Below are 24,294 nucleotides of genomic sequence, written 5' to 3' on the forward strand. Positions count from 1 at the left end.
TATATAACTAATTCTATAGAAAATTAGCTTTTAAAGTATATTATTTTTACTTTATAAATATTTATAAGTTAGGATATAATAATAGCTACTTTTTTTCCTACTATAAAAAATAAGTACCTTTTAAAACTAAATATTAAAAAAATACTATATTTTAATTATTTTTAGTATATAATCTTACTTATATTATAATACTATATTATAAGTTATATTATCTATAATCTATTTATTATAAAGTTATTTAAGTTTTATATTTATATATAATTTGTATAGGATTTCATAATCTATAGTTTAACTATCTACTATATACTAACCTTTTACTAAATATTATATTTGAATTTCTTTCTATAATAGTCTTATTAGAAATAAGCTATATATAAAATTTTATTATTATATATAAAGAATTGGTGGAGATATAGGCCTTAAAAAACTGTAACTTTTTGCTGTTTTTGGTGGGAAGTGGGGTGGCCGAAAGGGGGGGGTGGCCGAAAGTGGGGGGTCCAACTTAGTATAAGGGCACTTGAGAAGGCGAAAAATAAATTACCTACACAGGCAATCTTGTCGGTCATATATAAATGGGGAGGGAGGGAGGTTAAGTTCTCATAGTTTGATAATACTGATTTGTTTGTGTCCAGAGAAAATAGGCGCTGATTTGCCACAATATAATCAATTGAAGTCTTGCAATCGCTGCGTTTCCCATTTTGAAGACCTTCCGTCCGGGATGGGGGTATGGGAAGAGGATTGCTTCTGTGCCCTAGTCTCTCCACCACCCAAGATACTGCATAGTCTTAAGTTAGCATAAGCCTAAAGGGGTTTATAAACAAGCCCCGTTCCTACATTCTCTCTACCCTTCTCTCCCACTTCTACTCCAAACTTCTCCTCCCATCCCGCCTTCGGCTCCTTTGATCTCTTCAACCTCTGACGCCTCCTTTGCTGCCTATTACCAGAATATACTGTCTCAATTAATAGTTTGATGTGAGCTCCTAATACGCATCCTCATAAGGCCAAGTTGAGACCAGAATTTGGGAGCTCAAGCTATCTGAGAAATTCGACAACTAGTACTGGGTAATTATCGCTTAGCGGCCCTGACAATGCGCGATGCCCGGACGTACATCAAGGGGGGGGTTCCAGCTGGAAATACAGCCAAGTGTAACACCCGAAAGTTACCCTCAGCAGTTTCCATTGCTGTTCACTTTCCTGAGCTGCAGCTGAGTTGGGGTGAATCCATGGGTGAGCCTAGCCTTCGTCTATTGCACAGCCAGAGAGGCCCGGTTTTGGTGCCTCGGCTAAAGTTGCCATCGATCAAAAACGGAACTCACCCTCCATGGTTTCTTTCTGGGCCCAATTTTGGGCTCATATTCACACACCACCCAAGCACACACGCGTAGGGTATACGACGTGCTGACGGCGCCGCAAGCGAGAGTGCTAGCACAACTACGAACGGGGCGACTGAACGGGGATGATACGACCGAACGGTGTCACGACATGGCCGGGGCCCGGTCACGGGAAGGCGGTATACCACAGCAGAAGAGACTCCCGCTCGGTGCAAGGTGTACAGGCGGGTACCTCCCCATCACATCGAATCTTTCGTCTCTGACATCCTAGACAGGCCTACTTCCCAGATTAGGTCCAGGTCATGGCGTATAATATCAATTTCTATTATCAGAGAAGCAATTACACTCACATTTGCGATTCGCTTTCTGCTTTTGCCCCTTCCCGCCGTCGTCCGCTCTCCTTCCATGGCGCGAAATGGTACGGAATTGACTCAATTCAGCTTCGTGGGAGCGAGCATAAAGACAATGGAGTCAGGGATGTAGGTGTTATTAGCAACTACATCCGTATTACTCAGCTGCGAAGATCATGTCGAAAAGCATACAGATCTTGATAGCTTGGGTGCGGACGTTTTTTTGGATCTGACAATGCCAAAAAGACCTACGCCTCACAAGGGGATGACGCTAAACCCTTTCCGGTTCTCATGATTGAATTGATCATAGTCACACGTCGAGACAAATTACAGTAGCCGCCAAATAGTTGCACTTGCACTGCCGCATCCTTCGCTTCGCCAGGTGTGAAGGTGTAACACTACCAAAGAGTGATTCCAACAGCTTGTGGTGGTGGTGCATCACAGGGCGAAAATCTTACGATTTTGACTTTGGATATAAAAACCCTTCAGCGGCCGTTGCCTTATTCAACTCCGTGATCGCCTACATTCCCTTTCACATCCTCCATCATCGTCTAAAATGTCCAACTCTATCGCCTTCTCCGGGACCACCACCGTTAACTGCATTGTCGATGAGGATGGCAACCCTGTCCCCGAGATCCCCAGATCAACCGAGGCCGACTACTTCTACTACGAGGAAACGGTAGTCGACAAAATGCCGGCGAAGAAGCCCCCTCGGGACCCGGAATCGATGCTCGGAAAGCTCAAGGCGATTTTCAAGCCGCCGGCGGTGAAAGCGGTGGAGCATCTCCCTAAGAGGGAGGGCAAGTTTTATCACGTGGATGAGCAGGGGAGGGTCATACAGACTACTGTTAGGAGGGCGTATGTTAATCCTGGGATAGGTGCTTTTAGTGGGGGCTTTTAAGGGGTGTATGGGGTGATTGATACAGCATCAAGAGGTAGTATATTTGGAAGGCGGAGGAATTTCTATATCAGCCGGGAACCTGCAAGTGAATTGGACTGCATAGTTTTATGGTTTGCACAGTTTTCCCTTTGCGTGTATCTTTGTGTTATGATATGACTTATCTGTTCTTTAGGGAAACACAGCCTTGAGTTATGATAATCTACTGGAAGCATTAACGCTGGAGATCCTGATGTATATTGCGCTCAACAGCTGAACACACTCCCCCAAAACTGACTAAACACGTTCGAGTATCCAAGTATCAGTAGACTTCAGCAACTCTAATAAATAAAAAAAGGGACTAATAAACACTTACTCTATTAACGATAAAAGCAACTCAGGTCCTGGCCCTTTTCCCGTGTCCTCTGAATCAAGTCCTAGCCCAGCTGTAAATGACCTGCATTCGCCATCAATGTGTAGCCACCGCCATGGAACCAAAGAAGAGCGGTGCCTTTACCCTTGTCACCAAGCTAGCATCCTTGGCGCCTTCTGATAGATCTACAACATCCGCGGCCAGTGACTTACTCTTGGCAAATTTTTGATACGCTTCTAGGGTGGTGGGAGATATTATATTGATATCAGTGGTGAGGGGTTGGTAATCGTTAGATCAGGGCCTGTAACCTACTGGGTTGCTCGAACGCTCCCGTTTCGATTAAAGGTCTTCAGAACAATTATACTGACATGTCAAATGGTTGTCAATTTATATTCCTTTGGGTCGTCTCCATCCGGCATACTGAGAATCAAGCAATCTGAACTCGTTCAGCCTTCTGCACATCGAAACCTTCACCATTCATAACGCCGTGTAAATAGGCATCACCCCGCATCTGCCACTTATCGCCGGCCTGCCGAAGCACAATAGGCACTCTCCCTCCTTGTGGAACTGCTATCCGATCACCCGCCGCGGCTCGTATGGTGGCGAGTCCGATATATCCCTTCTTCGTCCGGAAGACTGTTCTATCTGCCAAGGGTCCCAGCCTATAGCCAAAGGCAAAGGCGAGGTTAGTCTTGGGCACCTTGAAAGCCTTTTCGAAAAACAGAACAAGATATTTCTCCGCCACTTTTGGGTACTGGCCGTGCAACCGGCCCATCCACCGGATCAGCCGAGCTTGGCGATCCAGAATACTGAACTGCTCTCTCATAAATGAGATGGTCAGATCTGGTGGATTCCCAACCAATGTCCGGATGAATGCATCCAGAACCGATCCACCCGTGACGTAATCTGTATCGTGATTGTTCCCAACAGCCTTTGCAACAGCGCGCCACTCATCGAGCATATAGGAGACTTTTGCTAAGCGCAATACTCCTGGGAACCCATGTGGCAGGTCGTCAACTACCATGACCCGTCCTACGGCTTCGATTGTGTCGATCCAACAGCAATTTAAGCTGAGCAGCAACCCAGTTTCATCGAATGAAATAGATTCTTGTGAGTTGCCGCCAGCTCTGTATCTCACCTCGTGAATATCTACCGAGTCGGTCAACCCGATGCACGGCGATTTTCGTGTAACCCGCCAGTCGGGCACCCACGATGGAAGCCCTTCAGCATGCTCCGACGTAAGACCAGGAGGAACGGAAAGAGCAATCAGACCAGGGTATGTCTTCAGCATGTCCGTAGCCAGCCGGCGGTAGAAGTCAAGAGCATCGACGGTGTAATCGACATTTGCCATGAACCTCTTTGCCAGTTCGTCTCCGGCTAGGGCGCCGAGGCCGTAAACCTTGTCTCGCGGATCCGTCGCGGCGAACATGCGATGTCGATACATGACAGAAAGTAAATCCCGGTAGACCCCGGCTTGGTAGTCGATGCGTGTGTTTCTGATAATCAAGGCGGGCGTGTTGCGGTCGTGGGTACTCGTGTAAAGATCTAGCTGGTTCTGGAGGACAACGGCATTCATCAAGTCCTCCCAGCTAATCGCCGCCGGGCCACAGAACACACGGATCTTATTCGCGACGGCCGCTTCTTGGACAATCCAGGTCCTGCCAAACCAGTTCCTATCGATGATTTTCGACATGGCATCGAAGCGGTGAAACTGGGACGGGCGCTGGAATGGCCGAAAGAGGGCCAGAACCAGGGGGTCATCCTCTGGCAGGTTCTCCAAGGATTTGCGCTGCTTGAGGTACTCGCGTCCGGCATCGGCAAGATCCTGTGCCGCTTGAATGCCGACAGTGCTGTTGTCGGCCTCCTCGCCGAGCCACACGATGACCTCGTCGGCCTTGGCAAAGATATCCTTCATGAGCCCGACCTGGCGGGCTCGCTCCTCGAGGTTCTCCTGATTGATGCACACGGCATCGGCCCAGATAGTCCGAGGTCTATCGGTCAATCTCAAACAGCGGAGAGCGGAATGGAGGTTGGATCGGATGTGGAGCTTCCTCTGGTTGCAAATGATGGCAATTCGGGGCTGTGGAACATCCCAGCAATACGATAGCGCTTCGTATGATGGATTCTCACCCAGTGCCGTCGAGGCAAGGTTACACTCAATCACGGTTTCTCCCTCCCCTGCTTCAAGGTCCACTGCACGATCGATGTGGAGAATTCGGAACATATCGCGGTCAAGATGGGATCCGATTTCATGGTAATCCAGCAACAAGTCTAGCTTGGCCTTCAGGCGGCTACTGGGATCCATCTTAGAGCGGGGGCGGTGGGGCCCAGCTGACAACCGTTTAAAATCTCAAAAATGGAGTTCGCTTGTTAATGACGAGCCCTAGCTGCATGCTAGCTCGGAAGTGTTGATGAGAAGAAAAAGCATTTTCAATTCAAACGAGGATGTAGGAACATGCCCTTTCATGAGGACCCGACCCGAAAGATCTAACGGTTGAGAAGACTTTTTCCACTTTCAAGAGCCGGGGGTATGTCTTCGAATGAAACCCCCCGAAGCGACAATCTCTTCCACTAATTCCGGCCAGCCAACTCACTTTGCAGCTACGGACCACCGATATTTCCAATAAAACCCAGCTGGATTGGCCAAGACCCCAGCAAGAATTCCAGATACCCCCTGTAGCTATATAAGCACGGAGCGTCCCAGGTGCGGGGTCGCAGCCTCATTTTCTCCCATATCCGTGAGGGTAAGCTGGAGATTTATGATATGTCACGATCTGACTGCAGCCGGGTCACAGTTTGAGGAAAGCGGTCAGACCTGGCAGAAATGGTCACGTGATACAGGCCCTGAACCTAGAGGCAAGCGGAGTGAACGAGCCCCTAACGAGGACACTGTCACAGATCTTGTACCTGCAAGCGTAAAGGATCAGAGTGAGAACCCCAACCTGGGAAGAAACTAATCCTGCTGCCACTCTGGTTCTCGTACCTGTTCTTTTGGGATTAATCTTTGTGAGCGATGATGACAAGTGCTTGGCCACGGCCCATCACTGTCACGCTCGGGTATGCGTAGCTAGTAAATCTTTTAGAAGAACAAGGTAGACAAGGGAAACCGACTTACATTTGACACATTGATATAAACAGGTTCGTGGCAGTGTTAGCGGTTTTGCTTTCAGGAGTTACCAATGTTTAGCATGTCCAGTTCTAGAGCAAGTAATTGACCTTCAATGTTGCCTACTTTGAGGAAGGATTGGAGGTGGGCCAGGCCAATTTGAACACAATTTTGGCCCTGGTCGTTACTGTGGAAGCGACTGTATTGACTTGTCGACTTTAAGATGAGCGATGCGGCCTGCTCAGTGCTCTCGATCCCGCCGGTCCCTACTTTGTCAATTCTGCAGGTTCTACACTTCTGTAATCTCCACTTCTTGCAAGTGATCCACAGCTGCACCTTCAAGTTGTCTCCGACCCCGCAAATCACGTCTTCTCCGCGATCCCCGGTGCCGCCATGGACTCCAACTCCAGTTTCCTCTTCCTGTCCCGCCCATGAAACCTCAACGAACAGTGCCCACGCCCTCAAGCGCAATTCGCTCGGTTTTTGGAGTCTTTTCCTTCTTCTTCTTCTTCTTTTTCTTCTTTTTTTTTTTTTTTTTTTTTTTTTTTTTTGACTTTTTGATCTCCCATCTGAACCGTGGAAATCTTGGCCCTCGCTGAAAATCGACTGACGAGGGCCTCTAAAGACGACCCCTCGAAATAATTTGGTTCTTCCCGGCTGCTACGACACAACTATCCTTGCAATCCAACGTCGCAGTCATGTCCCCAATTCAATATGCCGCCTACGTCCACCCGGCGACGGGCGCCAACCGAATCGCTCACTACGACCTAACCAATAAGACCATCCAGCCTCTCGCCTTCCGTTCCGGAACACCAGTCTCCGACCTATACCAGGTCATCGAAGCCGGCGCCCGCACCGTCATGCCCACAGGTGAACCCGTCCCCGTGTCGAGTGTCAAGCTCCTACCTCCCATCTCCGGCCGCGACATCCTGGCCGTGGGTAAGAACTACGCAGAGCACGCCAAGGAGTTCAACAACTCGGGTTACGACAGCTCCGACAAGGTCGCGCTGCCCAGCCACCCTGTCATCTTCACCAAGCGTGCGACTTCGACCATCGCCGACGGCGCGCCCATCTTCCCCCACCCCGAGTTCACCAGCACACTCGATTACGAGGGTGAGGTCGGTGTAATCATTGGCAAGTCGGGATTCCGCGTCGACGAGGCCAACGCTTGGGACTATGTATGGGGTTACACCATCATCAACGACGTGACGGCGCGTGAAAGGCAGAGGGACCACAAGCAGTTCTTCATTGGAAAATCTGCCGACACATTCTGCCCTATCGTACGCATACTTTCTCTTTTTCCGTTGGGTTGGAAGGGATAACTCAAGGCTAACACGATGTTTCTTTTTTCCCCTCCCTCTCTCTCTACAGGGCCCCATTGCCGTCGCCAAGGAGGATCTGCCCCCCGTCCTTAAGCTTGAGACACACGTCAACGGCAAGCTTGAGCAGATCGCCACTACAGACGATCTGATCTTCTCGATCCCCGTCCTAATCAAGACCATCTCCGAGGGTATCACCTTACGGCCCGGAGATGTGATCGCCACGGGAACAGTAAGTTCTCTCTCTAATTCGGTTATTCCTGCACTCGCTCATCGGACGATTACTGACTCTGGTAAATATCACAGCCCGCTGGTGTGGGCATCGGCAAGAATCCCCCTGTCTTTCTCCAGCCCGGCGACGAGGTCTCAGCATCTATTTCCGGCCTTGGCGCCCTCACTAACAAGATCGGCACGGTCGGCTCCACCAACTCCACGCAGGAAGCCGTTGAGAAGCAGTCCTCTTTCGCGCTCATAAACGCGTCCAAGACCCTCGGTGGTGGTATCGGCCTGACCCAGCTAAATGGCAAGCCCCTTCACTACAAGAAGGTGGGCTCCGGCGGCGAGAATGTCGTGTTCATCCACGGCCTGGGCGGCTCCATGGAGTACTGGACGCCTCTAATTCCCTCTCTGGAGCAGACCCACACGCTGCACCTCTTCGACTTTGAGGGCCACGGTCTCAGCCCCACGCACCCCCTTAGTCGTGTGGATATTGAGACGATCGCGGCCGACCTTCACGCCGTCGTCCAACATGCGGGCGCCCCAGCCACCGTTGTCGCCCACTCCTTGGGTTGCTTGGCGGCCCTCCAGTTTTCCATCGACAACCCCGAACTAGTTCGGAAGCTTGTCCTCGTCGGTCCTCCTCCCTCGCCTCTGTCCCAGGCCGATTCCGACACCAGGCACGCCCGCGCCGCTCTCGTAAGGGCCAGGGGCATTGCCGCCGTCGTTGACGCCATCGTCAACGACACCACCTCGGCCCGTTCTAAGGAGGCCAACCCCGTCGCCGCCACCGCCGTACGGCTCAGCCTGCTAGGCCAGGACCCTGAATCCTACGCCAAGGCATGCGATGCGCTCGGCAGGGCCAAGGGGAAGCTCGAGGTCGAGAAGCTGTCGATGCCCACGCTCATCATCACCGGCGACGAGGACAAGATCTCACCGCCTGCGCTCTGCGAGGAGTACATATCTCGGATTCCCAGTGCTCAACTTGTCGTTCTCAAGGGTGTCGGCCATTGGCCTGTGTATGAAGATGTTGCTGGTGTTATCCAGGCGCTAAAGTCGTTTCTGTAGCGGAGCTATTTATAGAGCATAGACAGAGAGAAGGTTGGGGTAGCGGAGCGAGCTATAGAATGAATTTCATCACATGGCCTCATCCTCGCATGCATCTCTCTGCTTGAGTCAATACATTGAACTAAATTACCAGCACCCCACTGGTATGTCGCCTGCGCTGGCATCAACGATCAAAGTAGACGAAGATGGCTCGGGAGATCATTTCGACAGAAATTACTGCAGGGGTACCGTTTTCTTTCTCATTTAAGCGTGATTCAGGGGCTAATGGCTAAGGAAGAAAGTCACGCCGAAGAGGCCTACACAATACCTCCAATTCATTTCGAAAATCCCCAGAAAGACTCGATTTCGGCCAGGAACTTATAAATAGCGATTTACGTCTGGATATAGTATGAGGGGCACATGGAAAGGAGAAAGTAAGTGGAATATAGCGGCGAGATGGAGTAGATGGCGCCGCAATATTAAACTACCGGGGGCCGAGCTGCACATCTACAATCTGCTTCCTAACACTGTCTATCCAGAGTGGAGCTCAATCATGAAAGCTCCTTTTCCCTTGAAAGCAAGAATGGGCGTAGAATTCTCCGCCGGTAGGCTCCCTGGTTTATAGGGATGCTTGCTCTCCCTATAGTAACATTTAACTCAGCAGTGCCGCGGCTTATCCCTCCGTCGCTTTCCAAAACTTGAAGAGCGAGGGTCTTCTCTCCTTCCTCGGAACATGCGCCATAGCCTTAAGCACCACCTCCTCCCACTCCTCTTCAACCTTCACTACAACACAGCCGACATCGGTAAAGCCCAACCCAGAGTAGAAAATGTATCCAGTCGGACTAGCCAGAGTCGAGACGACCGACCCATTCTCCCTCGCCATCCCCAGAATCCACTGGCACAATCCCTTCGCGTGACCTCGACTCTGGTAGTCCGGGTGCGTGGCGAGGAGGTGCAAGTACATCTGGTGGCCGTAGCCATCGAGGTACGATTTCCTTCCATGGACCACAGCCTCGACGAAAGCAGAGAGGCGGGATGGTTTGGCATCTTTGCGAGTCTCGTGGCCGTGGGCCACAATTTCGCTCCATGAACCGTGCTGAGGAGTTTCGCCAGCAGAATCTTCCTTCGTACTATCGACGCGTTGGGTTTCTAATATTGCAACGGACGCGATAATTTTCGTTCGGGGATTCAGCCTGGCTGGCACCTCGACAACGGCAACGAGCCAGTCGTCGTCGATGGGATTAAGGCAGCGTTCCAGCGCCGCCTGGGTATGCGTGCTATGGTCGTCGGCATGCTGGTTGCGGGAAGGAAAGCAGTACTGCCATTGACGCTCCGGCGTCATCGCTGTCAGGACGACCTCGAGGATGGCCTGGACATCGGCCGGTGTGGCTTTTCTAATGTCCATGATGAACTAAATGATGCTTGTTTATGGAGAGCTACCACAGCCTCCGTAGAGTTGCGGGTGGAAGGCCTAGAGGAATAAAAAAGGGGGGGGGGGGGTTGCAAGCCAAGCGAGTTGGGGACCCTGGAGAACCATGTGGAAGAGAAGAGGCAGAAATAATACTGTGTGTTTACCTCCGATGGGCTGCCTCCCTGTCACCAATCTCCCACCCCATGCCCCTGGTCTCAGGGGGCAGCTTCGGGCACAAAGTCGCGAGGTACGTGCCGTCGACCGATATATCTTAAGGTGACAAAGTAAAAAGCAATTTCTGCGAACACATGGCGGTGTCACAGGGGACAGCGCGGTGCCCTACCTGCAGGGCGGGGTCTAATACAGATCGGCGAAAAGGGGTTACAATACGAAGTAGAGGGTGCCATTCTAGCCACACCAAACATCTACTACCAGTTGGTGGCGTCCACTACTTTAGCTTCCCGACTCCATCTCGCTAATGCAATGCAGGTGCGTGAATACCTCTGATCGAGGTTCCACGAGTTGTCACCCTGAGCTTGGGCAAAAGCCTAAATTATACCTCCGACACCAAATCTCAAAGACCTTTTTGTAAGGTAAATCACGATCTTGTGACAAAAGTCTGTAAAATAGGCAGATGACGTCTCCTTGGGCTGCGGTGAGACTGAGGGATTTTTACGCCGCAGTGATACTGGGAAAACTTGGATTTTTTAAATCTGGTCTTTTCGGGTCATGACAACCAATATATCGGCGAGTTTAGCATTGAAAGTGTCTACACTAAAACTAGCAAGTAGAGTGATTCTATTCCTGGAAGAGATACTGGGTATGGACGAGTCCAGAGATTATGTACATTCTGTGGGCGAGCGGGATGATCATGCTCCATTGCAAAGTGCGCCATGCGCCCGTCCCAAATGGGTATGAGATATCGGTGGGTACCGGATGTATGTGGAACTTCCTGAGAGGAGTATTTATCATATCTCGTTTTGTGAATTGACGTTCTGATGTATTCTCCCAACTCCCCTTCTCTCTGGTCTTGCACTACACAGCCCTAGAAAGATGTCTTTCCTTGCCTTTACGAACTTCAACATAGTCGTCAGCGTCCTTGGCGGCTGGATCGCCTTTTTTGGCCTGTTTTCGTACCTTGTCAAGGAGAGATACTACCTTTCCGAGGCCTGTAAGTGATGGTTGGACTGGCTTGTTTCGCTCCCGGAGACGCGCTGACACAAAGCCTGAACCTCGGTAGTCATTTCCACCTTCGTCGGAGCCATATTCACCTACGGGCTAAATCTACTGAAACCCTTGGAATACGCGGGCTCCGAAGATGGTCTTGATGCGGTCAATCTAGATTTCAGTCGCCTTGTGTTGGGCGTCCAGCTTTTTCTTGCCGGAGTCGAGCTACCCAGCCGCTATCTGCAAAAGGAATCAAAATCGCTCATGCTACTCCTAGGTCCGGGAATGGTGGCGATGTGGGCGTGTAGCAGCATCGTCATATGGGCTCTAGTTCCCGGCCTTCCACTCTTGCACGCGTTGGCCATCGCGGCATGCATCACACCGACCGACCCGGTACTCTCCAACGCTATCGTCAAAGGCAAGTTCGCCGATGAGAACGTCCCCAAAGACCTGCAGAATATTATTATTGCCGAATCTGGCGCGAACGATGGCCTCGGATACCCGTTTCTATTTCTCGCTCTCTACCTAATACAATATACTACGGGAGATAATCAGGACACGGTTGGAGGCGCCCGCACCGCTATAAGCCTCTTCCTGTGGAAGACCTGTGGTTACATTGTCCTGTTTAGCGTCGTATACGGCGGGTTTGTGGGGTGGGCAGCTAAAGAACTCCTGTATCGCGCAGAGAAGAAGCTGTACGTGGATCGCGAGAGCTTCCTCGTCTTTGACATTGCCATGGCCCTACTCATACTCGGAACCTGTGGCATTCTAAGAAGTGACGATGTCCTGGCTTGTTTTGTTGCCGGCAATGTCTTTACGTGGGATGACTGGTTCCGGATCCAGACGTTGGACGATTCCCTTCGGCCCACCGTCGACATGGTACTTAATGTGGCCATGTTTCTGTGGGTTGGCGCAACATGCCCCTGGGAAAGCTTTTGGACAACCGAGATGATTTCTCCTTACCGCTTGATTGCTCTTGAGCTGTCCGTGTTGCTCCTGAGACGGCTTCCTATCATCTTCCTTCTCCGTCGTCATGTTTGGCAGATCGAGGATATGCGGCAAGCTTTGTTCGTCGGCTACTTCGGACCAATTGGGGTGTCTGCTATATTCTATCTCCATATCGGTCTGGAATTCCTGAAGGGCGCCACCGAGTCTGGTGTCCCCTCAGAAGCCGCAGAACAGCTCGGTGAAGCCATGAGAGTCATCGTATGGTTTCTAGTAATATGCAGCGTGGTGAGTTGCCTCTTTTGCGTAATCCTTCCTCTCAGTCGCTTTGTTATACTTTTCCGCCTTTTTTTCAGTTGCCGTTCCCGGTTCACAGCTGATACAGGTCAAGGTTGTTCATGGGTTAAGCGTGCCCCTAGCGAAGCTGGGGTTATATTTGTTTCGAACATTCTCCCAGGCCACTTGATGTCTTTCGAGGCGTCGGAAGGCGATTGAAGGCGAAGGAAAGCATGGCTATGTCATGGGCTACGGCGTGGAGAGTTCTCCTACCATGCTAAACTAAGGTGGCTGAGTAGAACCTATAAGGAACTCTCAGAAGCCAAAGTTAAGAGTTTCTAAAGGAGTAATACTCTAATTACCTCTCCTATCAGGTGGCCTTTACACCTTAGTAAAATCCCAATAAGGGAATATTCGTTGCCAATATACTACTTGTTTTCGAGCGTATGAAGAGCACGTCGTTATAAGGGAGACACATCATTTATTTATCGAGGCGTAAGGAAACATTGGTCAACAAACTCATCTTCCTACATTAGCTTCTAACCTACCAAACTTTTGGGTACCATTTACCGACACTGTCGAAAAGCATGAGCAATATTCGCGAGAGCAAAGATGAGCATAGCCTAGTATATCTCCTGGATGATGCCAGCTAAGATGGTGAGTTCATCCCTCGATCCAGCTGAAACGAAGGTGGTGACGATGAAAGTAAACTTGGCAGCTGACACAAGCTCAGAGAGCCACAGATCCAGGTTGTGGGTATGGCGCGTCGGCTTCAATCTTGTTTCCCCCGCCCGCCATCTTTGAGTGTCTGAATATCGGAGTAGAATTCTCCGGTTGTGATGGCCGCACTCCGTTCAAGCAAGAGGTGCGAACAACGAGGACCTTGGTCCCAGCGGTTGAGGCTGTCAATTCGAAACGGTGCTTGTATTGGCCGATGGACCGCGCATTATAGGGTGCTGTGGAATCGGCTTCACCGGTTACCAAGCGCCAATCCGCATTTAGTGCGGGTTGATATATCATAGCAAGCACATGAGGTGCGCGAACGGTAGTCTGGCAAGCAATTCCACGAGGGCTTCCGAATAGTGGCGAGAGGGGGATGACCGATGTGGAATTTGCAATATCAACGAGGTGCGAAGCAAATACTCCCTGGATGTACGGCGGTGGAGATTGGAGAACAGCTTCGTTTTTGATTCTCGATAACTGTGACGCGTAGATTGATAGAGGCGAGAATCCTCCACTTGGGCACATTGAGAACTGGGGTGCCTGCGACCAAAGCATAGAAGGATGTGTCCATGGTCAGTTTGGCTGGGAGAAGCCCGTCGGGTGTGCCCCTGAGAAAGAATTGGCTGCCGCGTGCATTCCAATCCGCTTCTCTCGGGACTAGGAGGACAGCGACGGATGGGCCAGCGGTTGCGGCTGGCTATAAGTCCTACAGTAACCAGCCGCAAAGCGGTGAGGATTCGTCTGAGACGGGATATTCTACCCGTCATGGCACCCCAGAATTCCGACAACCAGAAATAGCTCGGGCTGGAGAACATCAAGGCCCGGGGCAGAAATCCAAACGGTATGCCGGGCCGGGACAGCAATTGAATGCGGATGATGGGGAAAACGATAGTTGTCTGACTGGCAACGATGAGAACTTCATGAAGTTTTGCGACAACCTGAAGAATGGTGATTATGATTGATCGGTCCACCGGAGTACCAGGTATGTTCCTCCCCAAGTATAACTGGATCAGATTAACTGATATGACGGTAATCGATGTCAGGACAAGTACGATATGGATAGACAGCTGCGCAGCTGCGGCCCGGTATGAACTCAGGAATACCGGTTTCGGTTGTTCGGCTTCGGTCTTTTGGAAAAGGTTATAAAATAGACGAAGGCCATCGACGCGGGAAAAGTGTTCCCATGCTGGTGGTAATTGTCTATCCATATTGCTGGCGAGGTAAAACAATGGTGATAGTATCATCAAGGTAGTGAGTGGGAGATATGTTAAGTGTGGACTGCTCTGGATCTTTGGTGTCCAGAATTCCAGGAACCCAAATCGATGGGTTAAGGATGTTAAATAATCTACGGTATATGCTCCTGTGTAGCCGTCTCGGAGTTCTGGGCAATGGCAAATAGGCGTTTCCTCTCTGGTAGCACAACCATAGCCCATCCACTGGCCGGTGTGGCGTTTTCAGAGTGGTCTGTTCCCTGGGAATTTCCCACCGGCGAACTTGGAATGACGGGCACTAAGCCCAGTTAGAAGTCAATCAGCACCAGATGTTTCGGGGCGCCCGGCGCCTTGCGATGGCTCAAGTCCAAAGAAGGAGAGAGGCGTGACACTGGTTGCCCGCAGCCAGCTTAAATCCCAGCATTTTAAATGACGTGCATTTTGGAGAATTCTGAATCTCAACAGCAAAGCGGTCGAGAAAATGCCCGTCGCCATCCTGTGAGTTGAAGAGGCGGCAACGTCGACCCGACGACCGCGGTACGACTTTTCCGTTGCAGAGATCAGGGCTCATCACCCCCAACGTCAGCCCTAGAACTGGGCACCAAAGAGCATCGGCCACATATAAGACTTAAGTGCCATCGTCGGCGTCTCGTTCATGGAGCAAGCGAGGCTAAGGATCACAACGTCGGGTGAGTGTTTCTCCAATCGTACATCTCACCTGTCTAGCTTAGATTTCGGCTTTAACACCCACTTTGATCTCAAACAGTTACCTGATGAATGGGAGGAAATATTACATTTATTGGATAGCGGTTTTCAATCGACCCCTGGGTACACGTTGACAATGAGGTCGTGGGAAGAATCTAATGCTGCGTAGTATTTCCACTGCCTGCAAGACAAATTCAGTATGGAGGCATGCCCAAAGCTTCCCTCCTCCCAGTGCTCGCAGGATCCAAATATGGCACTCCGCCAATACCTGATGCACGAACACCAGTCCTGACACCATCTACCAGGTGCGTGTCGGGCTTTTACCTTTACGTTAGCACTCATGTAAAATTTCTTTCTCCGGCTATCTAGCAGCAGGGGATAGGGAGAAGAAAAATAGGAAAACACTTGGAAAACTCACAGTGGCAGCATGCAAAGTGCATTCGTTACTCCAGATAGCACATGCACCTCTGGTCCAATGCATCCTGGCTACGCAGTCATGGTTCCGCGTAATGAGTCTGAGCACATAATCTCGAATAATCTGGTCCTCGTAGGTGTGAACGCCGTTGATACGAGTGACGTGGAGGCCAACACCTGCGAAGAGGGATTTCCAGCCCGTAACCGGGTGCGTCCGAATGACCGGGTGGGATGGGCTGAACTCGTAGTCTACGTTTAGAGGCGAGCCTCTTGGGGACATGACGTCGTAGCCCCCGGCCTCACACGCGGATTTGAATACGGGTTGAGCGCAGGTGGCGGTCAGCGTCTCGAGGAAGGCTCGGAACGGCGGCGAGAGCCTGTCATACAATTCATAGCCCGATACCCAAAGGGTGTCACCCCCGGACGGCGGAGTATCCTGCATGCGGAGGAAAGAGAAATCGGAGGGGCAATTCTCGAAGAGGCCTTTATCCGTATAAGCATGGGGCCTCGATTAACCAAACAAACGTGTATTTGGAGGGACGGTAGAAATATGAAGAGCGTCAAGCAAGAGGAAACATACTGTCGCTATGCCATTCACGGCCCAGATCCCGTGGCTCATTAAGTGAGCCAGGGCGGTTCTTCATCGTGGCGTACAACTTCTTCGCAGCCTCGGAATTGATAACGTAGCTTGATTGTTTCCTGTCAATAAAATTTATTTCAACAATTTGCCAAACGAAAATGCGTCTCTCACATGTTCTTGTCCGTAGTACCATCAGCCATGGGCAGATTGTTCGGGTCATTGTACAGAGGGTGCACATGGAGGCCGTGGTCTGCAGGCCTTCCGGTCAATTTGCCAAGCATATCGGTGATATACTTCTGCTCCTCGACGGAGAGATCGTCCTGGGCGGCGCGGAAGAAGACAACTCCACACTCGCAGATGGTGATGGCAAGGTCGCGGAGCTGCTCCTCGGCGTTGGGCGCATTCAGCATGTCCTTGAGCTTTGCCGTCGGATACTCACGGCCGATGATGGGCGAGACATCGACATACTCGAGGTGGTCGATTGACGTGCCCCGTTTGAGTGGCTCACGCTTCAACGTCTTGGAGCCGTTAGTGCCGTTGGTAACGGAGCCCATTGCGCGGTTAGGGTCAGAAGTTGGTGTTAATATTGATTGGTAAATTGTATGTGTACGCGTCTTGCCGTTTATGAACTCGCTTCGGTGTAGCGGTTTGGTTCTACGGAAAAACAACAACCGGGGAGCAGGCTCGTCTGAGCAGGGAATCCTAGAAGTTCTTTTAAGGTGCATGGCGTATCCGAGTCTATCTTGGATTACCGCGGTATAAAATCCGGGGTACGGATTACCGCGCTGGCTTGGCTTGTGGGGTGCATTCTTAGTGCGGGGAATATAGTCCAAAGATGGATACGATCAGCATCTATGGAAATTAGATTTAGGCTCCGGCAGTGCCAGGCCGCAATGATGTGGGTTAGGATGGCAGATACCGACCCTATATGATTCGTGGGTGGTATGTTGCACCGTCTCCGACTTGCGGTTGGAGATGCATGGTTTTCTCCGCGTCTTTCCCCGGCCGTGGGTGGGTCTCATCGCATGGCGATCAGCGTGCTTAACATACCGAACTGCCGGTCATGAATGACCAAGGCGAGGGGCAGGAAGTCGTTTAGCGCTGATGATTTGAAATCATACAGGTTCGGGAGTGTCAATCTCTTCTTACTTCGGCCTCGACTGCTGCTCATTGAGTTAAGTGAGGGGACGTCGCGGCGTCTATGGCCCGAGACAAAGGGTAGGTGCGCATGAAGGATCATATTGCCATGTCTTGCAGAATACATCCTTAAATCTGGAAGTCCCTGACGATCAATCTCCAACCTCTATCACCGTTGTAGGAACCAGTCAGGCGGCGGTGATTACCATATATTATTCTATCGTCCCAGCAGCATACCACAACCTATCCATCACTCTAGTGGCTACACTTTTGGCCTAAGCATACTCTCCCGGCCGGCCACAACGCATTTGTTTCCAACATGGTTGCGGCTGTCATCTCCGCCAATCCGTTGCAGCTGGATATCAGCAGCCACAAGAAGTGTCTGTTGATCTGCTTCATCGTTACCCTTGCCAGCTTCCAGTATGGCCTAGACTATGGCCTAGTCGGTGGCTTCATGGCGATGCCTGGCTTTCTCAGGGTGTATGGCTACTATGACGAACAGAAGCAAAAATGGGCCATCGACCCGACCGTACAGCAGCTTATCTCGTCGCTGATGACTATCGGGACCTTCGTGGGCTCGCTGCTTGTTGGTCCCTTCAGCTCAAAATTTGGCCGAAGGATGGGTTTGTGGTCAGCCTCCATTTTGAACTTTGTTTCGACAGCTGTGATGCTTGGGACCACGAGCATCGGTGCCCTCTACGCTGCCCGTTTTCTCCTCGGTGAGCACTCTGTCCTTGACTTTTTCCCTTTTTTTCTTTTTCTTTTAGAGATTACGGTCGTTAATACGAGGTTGATTCCAAGGCATCTCTGTCGGCTGGTTCCTCACCTTCGCTCAGGTCTACGTTAACGAAGTAGCCCCAGCTCATCTCCGAGGTATAGCGTTTGCCGTATACCAAACCCAACTCTCCTCCGGCTCCATCGTGGGCGCAGCCGTCGACTACGGCACGCATCTCATGCAAGGAAAGGAGGCGTACCGTATTCCTTTGGCTGTCTTCTTCGTAGTGCCTACGATCCAGACGATCTCCCTCTTTTTCTTCCCCGAAAGCCCTCGCTGGCTGATGACCCAGGGGAGAGAGGACGACGCTGAGGCATCACTGAGGAAGCTCCGTAACAGGAGCATCAAGGAGAGCGAGTTCCAAGCGGAATTTAATGAGATCCGCATCTCGACCGCCGAGCAGATAGAGAATAGCGCAAACAAGAAGCTATGGATCGAGATGTGGAAGGGAACCGACCTCCGTCGAACCCTGCTCTCCATTGCGATTATCTGCTTCCACTGCGCAAATGGTCTGTTCAATACCCTCTGCATCACATTTCCAGAGCGACTCACTTTCGTACTAACTCCCTCCAGGCTCCTCATGGTTGAACATTTACACCACCTATTTTCTCGACGTCGCAGGCGTCAAGGAGGCATTTGCCTACTCCACCATGGTGACCTGCATGGGTCTGATCGGTGTTCTCAGCAGCTTATTCTTTGTTCGGCGTCTCGACCGCCGCCTCATTGTCATGCTTGGCGTTGGCGCGTGTGGCTGCTGCCAACTCGCGTTTGCTGTTGCATGGACGGTGGCGCCAGAGAGTGCCGCTGCCGCCAAGGCTGTGATCGCCTTCATATCGCTGTTCACCTTCGCCTACGTAGCCTATGGTAAGCCTTGATCTTGCCTCCATTATTGTTACGCTACGGCAAACTGACTGGATGGGAACTTATTTATTAGCACCATATGCCTGGCTCCTGGGAGGCGAGTACCCCAACAACCATCTCCGTGCTCACACCTACGGAGTCGCTACGGCTCTCAACTTCCTTGGGAACTGGCTTGGTGTTTTCACTGCGCCATATTTCATCAACCCCGCTAGTCTTGGATGGCGCGCCAAATACGGGTTCGTCTCTCAATCTTGGTCCCGACTATCTTCTGGGAATCCTGCTAACGCCTCATCATACTAGTTATATCTGGTTTGGTTCAAACGCGGTCCTACTCATCTTCACCTACTTCTTTATACCCGAGACTCGCGACCGCACCCTCGAAGAAATTCACGAGATGTTCCAGGCTAAGCTCCCGGCTAGGAAGTTCAAGACGTACGTCTGCACGGGCACCGAAACTATGGCAAAGGCTGCCATTGCGAAGGAAATGGAGCTCGGAAATGTCGATCATATAGAGAGAACATCTACGGTTTAATCGGGATTAGTTAGGACAGTCAGTCTAATCGAGCAGTAGGTTAGGTGAACTGCTGCCACTCAGTTTGTTGGATGAAAGTTGGGCACTCGGTGTCGCAACCAAGGACTAAGTATGCTTTCCAGAGGGAGACCTCTTCTAGGGGATTAAGTATAAATTAATACACGCCAGCTTCCCACCTATCACAGTTAGAGCCAAGTAAATAGTTTCTCAAACCGAACCTGGATGTGTCCAGCGAGGAGAAAACCGCTTTATACTGCGCAGTTACTGCGGAGTTGGGCTGAAAGCCTGCTGATTTTACAGTAACGCAGCCAATAATCAGCGAACAGCGAAACCTTGGCTGTATTTATGTGGTTGAATTCGGTTGGGTAACGAATCAATGTCATGAACTTGCTAGCGGAGGATTCCTGGATGCACGAGGCTGATTTTAGAATACAGGTTCTATCAAGTACTATCAGATGCAAGGGTGACCAATGATGCTCGGTAGAGCATGTTGGGCCTCTATGACGGGATAAAAACCCACGGCCACGCCGTTCTGAGGAGAGGTTCCCGGAGAGGACACAAACACACATCGACTCAATCAATACACACGATCCTCCCCAAATCGGTGGATACACATGCAATCTGATAGTTGAGGCCCGACTACAAGAAAGTCCAGTCCCTCTGATTCTGTTGACACTATCAAATCCATGTTCTCATCCCCCGCAATACCAACAAGCAGTGGCGCTTGGGTATCCCGTAAATGATAAATCGCCCCATCATGAATCCCGACTTCCGCTACGGTGTTCTCGACCAGGCGAAAGAGCAGATTCGCCTTCTCAAACTCTTACCCTCGTCACCATCACCACCACCACCACTACCACCACCCTAAGATGACACATTTTGCGAATGTGTTCCCCTGGTATCCTGTTTACGTTTAATCAAGCGCCTATTCCCACCACAACCTTCACCACCGCCACCGCCACCGCCGCCAGAACCGTACAATGGTATTGATTGCGAGTTCCTTTCTCCAGTGTCCTTGTCAGCGCACGGTGAAACAATCGCCTACGAAGCCCTCTCATACACTTGGGGGGGCGCGACCTCGCTGCTTAGCATCCGGCTCGATAAACAAAACTTCAACGTCACACCGAACCTACACGCTACCTTGATGGCCCTCCGTCATCCGAGCAAGCCGCGAATTCTGTGGATCGATGCCATCTGCATCAACCAGGACGACAACGACGACAAGAACTACCAGGTTCCGCTGATGGAGACCATCTACACGCACGCAACCGTCGTCGACATCTGGCTTGGTCCGGAGGAGTCACCAGCGCCCTTGGCCAAGTCAGTCTTTGACGTGCTCGGCAAGTCAAGTCTCTCCGGGGATGACGAGCGGCCTGAGCTGAAGACGACCAATGGTGAGTTCGTCGGCATCTACACGTGGAAGCCGCGCCTCGCCGAGCTCAAGGCCTTTTCGGAGCGGCCATACTGGACCGCATCTGGGTCATCCAGGAGGCCACCTTTGCGAGAAGGATCCACGTCTACTGCGGCAGCAGACAGGTGCAGTGGGATCTGCTCCGGAATCACCTCCGCGCCCTGGAGGAGGACCACAAAGACCAATTTAGTAGTATCCCGGAGGAGAATATATCCACAGACCCGGAAGAGGACAGGTTGGCTGCCGGCTTTTCAGACATCTTCCGCAGCCAATTCGCCACCCTCCTCAAGAACGGCATGTCTAGGGGCGTGGAGAAGAATAGGCGCCCGCTGGTTGATCTCTTGCACGACTATTGGCGGAATGCCTGCGGAGATCCCAGGGACAAAGTCTACGGGCTGTTTAGCCTCGCCAGCGATGTGTCAGGGGGCGCGGGTGGTATGCCGCTTCGCTATGGTCAGCCTCTCGCCTTTGTGTACTTGGATGTGCTGCACTTTGCCTTGGTCAACCGCCACGGCGGGGTCAACTGGGCCACATTGGCTGCTCTGAGTAACCGGATGCAGAGGGCCTTCGGCTCGGGTCCCAATGGCGACGTTTCGCGCGAGCTTCACACCTCAAGACACCCGCAAAGCCAGGACGCAAACTTCGTCGCTAACAGGCCCTTCTGCGTCTCCCTCTTCAAACCATCACCGATCTTCAAATTTGGGCCAGCGCTGGGCGAGTACCGAAAAGATCCCGGAAGTTTCGAACTTGGCCTGATCTTGGAGCAGCGGGTGCACCCGTTTCAGATGTATGACTATCAGGTCAACGAAGTCTTGCAGTCGGCGCCGTGGAATGCGATGCGCACGCTCGATTACCATGTCAGAGAACAGGGGGCAGAGCAGCAGCAGCAGCCGCCGCGCATCGTGTTCAACTACTGCTATCATGCCGGTCAAGACGAAGACGACAAAGAAGCCAACTCCAGATTGCGGGGAGTGTTGCATCCACTGGGCCGCCCTTCCCACCCAGTAACAATACCAGAAACAGCACTGAACGGCGCTGACCCCTCGCAGTCGTGGGACAAATACCGGCTCTTCTCCGTCCAGGGGGTTGTGGGATTGGTCTTGGGCATCATCACGGACCAGGCTGAGGACGGCGACTACCTGGCCTGGCTAGACGGATGCTACTCGGCCGTTGTGTTGCGGCGTGAGGCGTCGGGAGGCAAGTTTGTGCTCGTCGGGCGCGCCATCGTCTGTCCAAACCACGGGCTTGACCCGCGGCTCAACCTCGTGGGACCGTCGGAGAGCCCGGTGCTGCAGTGCCGCGATGTGCCCTTGGATGTTTTTCAAGTGGTTACAAATTGGTAATGTTGATTCGTGGAGAGTGACTAGACGTGGTAGGTCGCCCACCAGATCCGCGCCCAGGAGGTAATCAGATTGGAGTCCTATATCAGTTGATACGATGTTCTGGTTGACGTTAAGAGCTTTATGTGACGAGTCCTCGATTTCTTATGGTTCGTAAGATCAGGGTCGTAGGTGCCTGTTTAATAGGGTAATCGAGGCAGTCAAGCAGCAGGCCCGTGACGAATGATAAGAGGTGCGTATTCAAGTGTAACCGGTGTAGTTGTAATTGAATTGACTGCTGAAGAGTCTTGAGGAACAGTTAGATACTGGATGGTTGTGTAGCTTATATACATATTTCGATTTAATTCACGATGTTCGGATCAAATGCTTCTGAAGTTGGCAGATTTGTGGTAACCATCAATAGCAGCCTTTGATCCGGAGACACAGCCGCGGCCGGTGGACCGGGGTGCACGGCGGCTCGCGGGGACGGCCCCCACCATCCGTTTCCAGCGCCGTTTTCAACCGACACCGTGGCTCGTGAAGGCCACCCTAGGGCGTGCGCAATAACCACTCAGGAACCAACACCAGTCCTTAGGATTCATCGTCACTGGAAAAGATAAATACCGGCCAGCTCGTCCTTTCAAGCCGGACTGATCCACACTCTTTTCCCTTCCCACGCTCTTTTCCCTTCCCTCTACCATGAATTACCCTCCAATGCCTCCGAGCGCGTTTGCATCAAGCAGGCTTATCCAGCCATCCATGGAAGGGATCCAACCCCTCAGCACAGATCTTCCTCCCAGCCACCTAGACTTAAGGAAGCAAAGGGCAAAAGAGCTCTTCCAGCAGAATAAATCAAACTCTTCAACGGACAGGTACGAAGTCGGCGATGGCACCAAGTACAACCGGAAGAGGGCATGGCAGGCCTGGAACGCGTGAGTGTAAACGTAGATAGCTAATCATGTCGCCTTTCAATTACTGACATTATTTACGTCCTAGTTACTTCATCGACGTTGTTGGGATCGACCCTAACAACATTTGGTATGACTTGTGCCGAAACGATGAGGATGCAAAATCATATTGTCAGACATTCCTCCAAGCGTACACCGAAGACTCCGAATACCTTTGCCCAACTCTAGGACCAGAGGAATACAAGTGGATACGAGGCATTGACTCCGCTGCCTCAATTCTAAATGTGTGGAAGTCACTTATTACAACGGTCGACACCACAATCCTGCAGGAAAAGAGAAAGGAAAGCCCTGAGGAACAACTCCTGCGGACACTAAAGCATACCGATCTAAAAACCACAGGGGACAGGCCAGTACATGAGGTCACTAAGGTAAGGAACATACCCTTCCTTACTAAAGCGACACTAACCAGTATAGTGGATCCATAAAGAACTACCAAATATACTAACCAGCCTATTTTTCTTCCTTTGCCTTCTTATGCCTTCTTAAGGCCTTCTTTTCTCCTCCCTTTCCCATCTTCAATATTCTTCCGGCCAGTCCCATAGCTCGGCATCCCTAATCGTTTCCTCGCTCAGCTGCTCCAGCCTCTCCTCCGCCGCGACTATGTTATCCGGCACTCTATTGCCCACAAAGTCCCTCTCTCGCGCCTTGGACAGGAGCCTGATGCCATCCAGCGACGGGCACCGCGACAGTTGCGCGTACAAGCTATACGGGTCGTATTGCGTGGGACCCTAGCCACTACCCTACTCGACTAAGTTATCGCTCATATTCAGATAGGGTAAGTAAAAAGCTAACTGCACTAACTGCGAGGCAGCAGAATGCTGAAATCTAACCTGTGATCCGAGGCCTTATATAGTGTATACTAGTACCCTTAAGCTAAATAGGAGACTAAGTGCCCAGTCAGCAAGAGAGGGACTTTAGAATATTATTACTTCAGTAACAGGTAAGTTCATAAAAACGTAATTCAAATGCTCCATGAGTTCTTCCTCAGTCTGTCTTAGAACTTCGGCATCAGCCGCGTTCCGTACAACAACCCGGCCGGTGTAATTTTCGCAAAGATTCTTGTGTTCAAGCCTAGCATACCCAATTCTTTCGTAAGACGTTCTATCTTGTTCTCTTCGTAACACTATTCCAGCGTAAAAATTGTAGATCACAGATATGCCAATAGGCAGTATGAAAACCTCAGATCCGGAAGGGACGTGGTGGTCTCCAGGAAAAGAGTAGTCGTAGTCAGGCCTAAATC

General features: G+C 51.2%; 5 protein-coding genes and 3 pseudogenes across 5 annotated transcripts; 5 read left to right on the forward strand and 3 right to left on the reverse strand.

Annotated features, from left to right (window-relative positions):
* Positions 1 to 2,237: 2,237 nt before the first annotated feature.
* SAPIO_CDS6179 lies at positions 2,238 to 2,582 on the forward strand (annotated as a pseudogene; the record flags this gene model as incomplete).
* A 776-nt stretch (positions 2,583 to 3,358) lies between these two features.
* Positions 3,359 to 5,236, reverse strand: SAPIO_CDS6180 (annotated as a pseudogene; the record flags this gene model as incomplete).
* A 1,499-nt stretch (positions 5,237 to 6,735) lies between these two features.
* SAPIO_CDS6181 (Uncharacterized protein) lies at positions 6,736 to 8,640 on the forward strand (the record flags this gene model as incomplete). The annotated part of the gene is made up of 3 exons (XM_016788351.1): positions 6,736 to 7,317; positions 7,409 to 7,588; positions 7,663 to 8,640. The coding sequence occupies 3 exons, from the start codon at positions 6,736 to 6,738 to the stop codon at positions 8,638 to 8,640; spliced, it is 1,740 nt and encodes a 579-aa protein (XP_016641932.1).
* A 652-nt stretch (positions 8,641 to 9,292) lies between these two features.
* SAPIO_CDS6182 lies at positions 9,293 to 10,024 on the reverse strand (annotated as a pseudogene; the record flags this gene model as incomplete).
* A 1,059-nt stretch (positions 10,025 to 11,083) lies between these two features.
* Positions 11,084 to 12,810, forward strand: SAPIO_CDS6183 (uncharacterized protein; the record flags this gene model as incomplete). The annotated part of the gene is made up of 3 exons (XM_016788352.1): positions 11,084 to 11,201; positions 11,271 to 12,430; positions 12,793 to 12,810. The coding sequence occupies 3 exons, from the start codon at positions 11,084 to 11,086 to the stop codon at positions 12,808 to 12,810; spliced, it is 1,296 nt and encodes a 431-aa protein (XP_016641933.1).
* A 2,441-nt stretch (positions 12,811 to 15,251) lies between these two features.
* On the reverse strand, positions 15,252 to 16,605 carry SAPIO_CDS6184 (TfdA family taurine dioxygenase; the record flags this gene model as incomplete). Its single annotated transcript, XM_016788353.1, has 4 exons — positions 15,252 to 15,374; positions 15,476 to 15,954; positions 16,052 to 16,158; positions 16,223 to 16,605. 4 exons carry the CDS (start codon positions 16,603 to 16,605, stop codon positions 15,252 to 15,254), a joined length of 1,092 nt encoding a protein of 363 aa, XP_016641934.1.
* Positions 16,606 to 17,507: 902 nt separating this feature from the next.
* SAPIO_CDS6185 (MFS transporter, SP family, general alpha glucoside:H+ symporter) lies at positions 17,508 to 19,356 on the forward strand (the record flags this gene model as incomplete). Its single annotated transcript, XM_016788354.1, has 5 exons — positions 17,508 to 17,907; positions 17,990 to 18,472; positions 18,537 to 18,827; positions 18,898 to 19,060; positions 19,125 to 19,356. 5 exons carry the CDS (start codon positions 17,508 to 17,510, stop codon positions 19,354 to 19,356), a joined length of 1,569 nt encoding a protein of 522 aa, XP_016641935.1.
* A 1,144-nt stretch (positions 19,357 to 20,500) lies between these two features.
* SAPIO_CDS6186 (uncharacterized protein) lies at positions 20,501 to 23,806 on the forward strand (the record flags this gene model as incomplete). Its single annotated transcript, XM_016788355.1, has 5 exons — positions 20,501 to 20,750; positions 20,801 to 22,106; positions 22,959 to 23,018; positions 23,083 to 23,422; positions 23,627 to 23,806. The coding sequence occupies 5 exons, from the start codon at positions 20,501 to 20,503 to the stop codon at positions 23,804 to 23,806; spliced, it is 2,136 nt and encodes a 711-aa protein (XP_016641936.1).
* Between the last annotated feature and the right edge of the window lie 488 nt (positions 23,807 to 24,294).

Source organism: Scedosporium apiospermum (assembly GCF_000732125.1).
Source record: "Scedosporium apiospermum strain IHEM 14462 chromosome Unknown SEQ_SAPIO_0101, whole genome shotgun sequence".
Taxonomy (NCBI): domain Eukaryota; kingdom Fungi; phylum Ascomycota; class Sordariomycetes; order Microascales; family Microascaceae; genus Scedosporium; species Scedosporium apiospermum.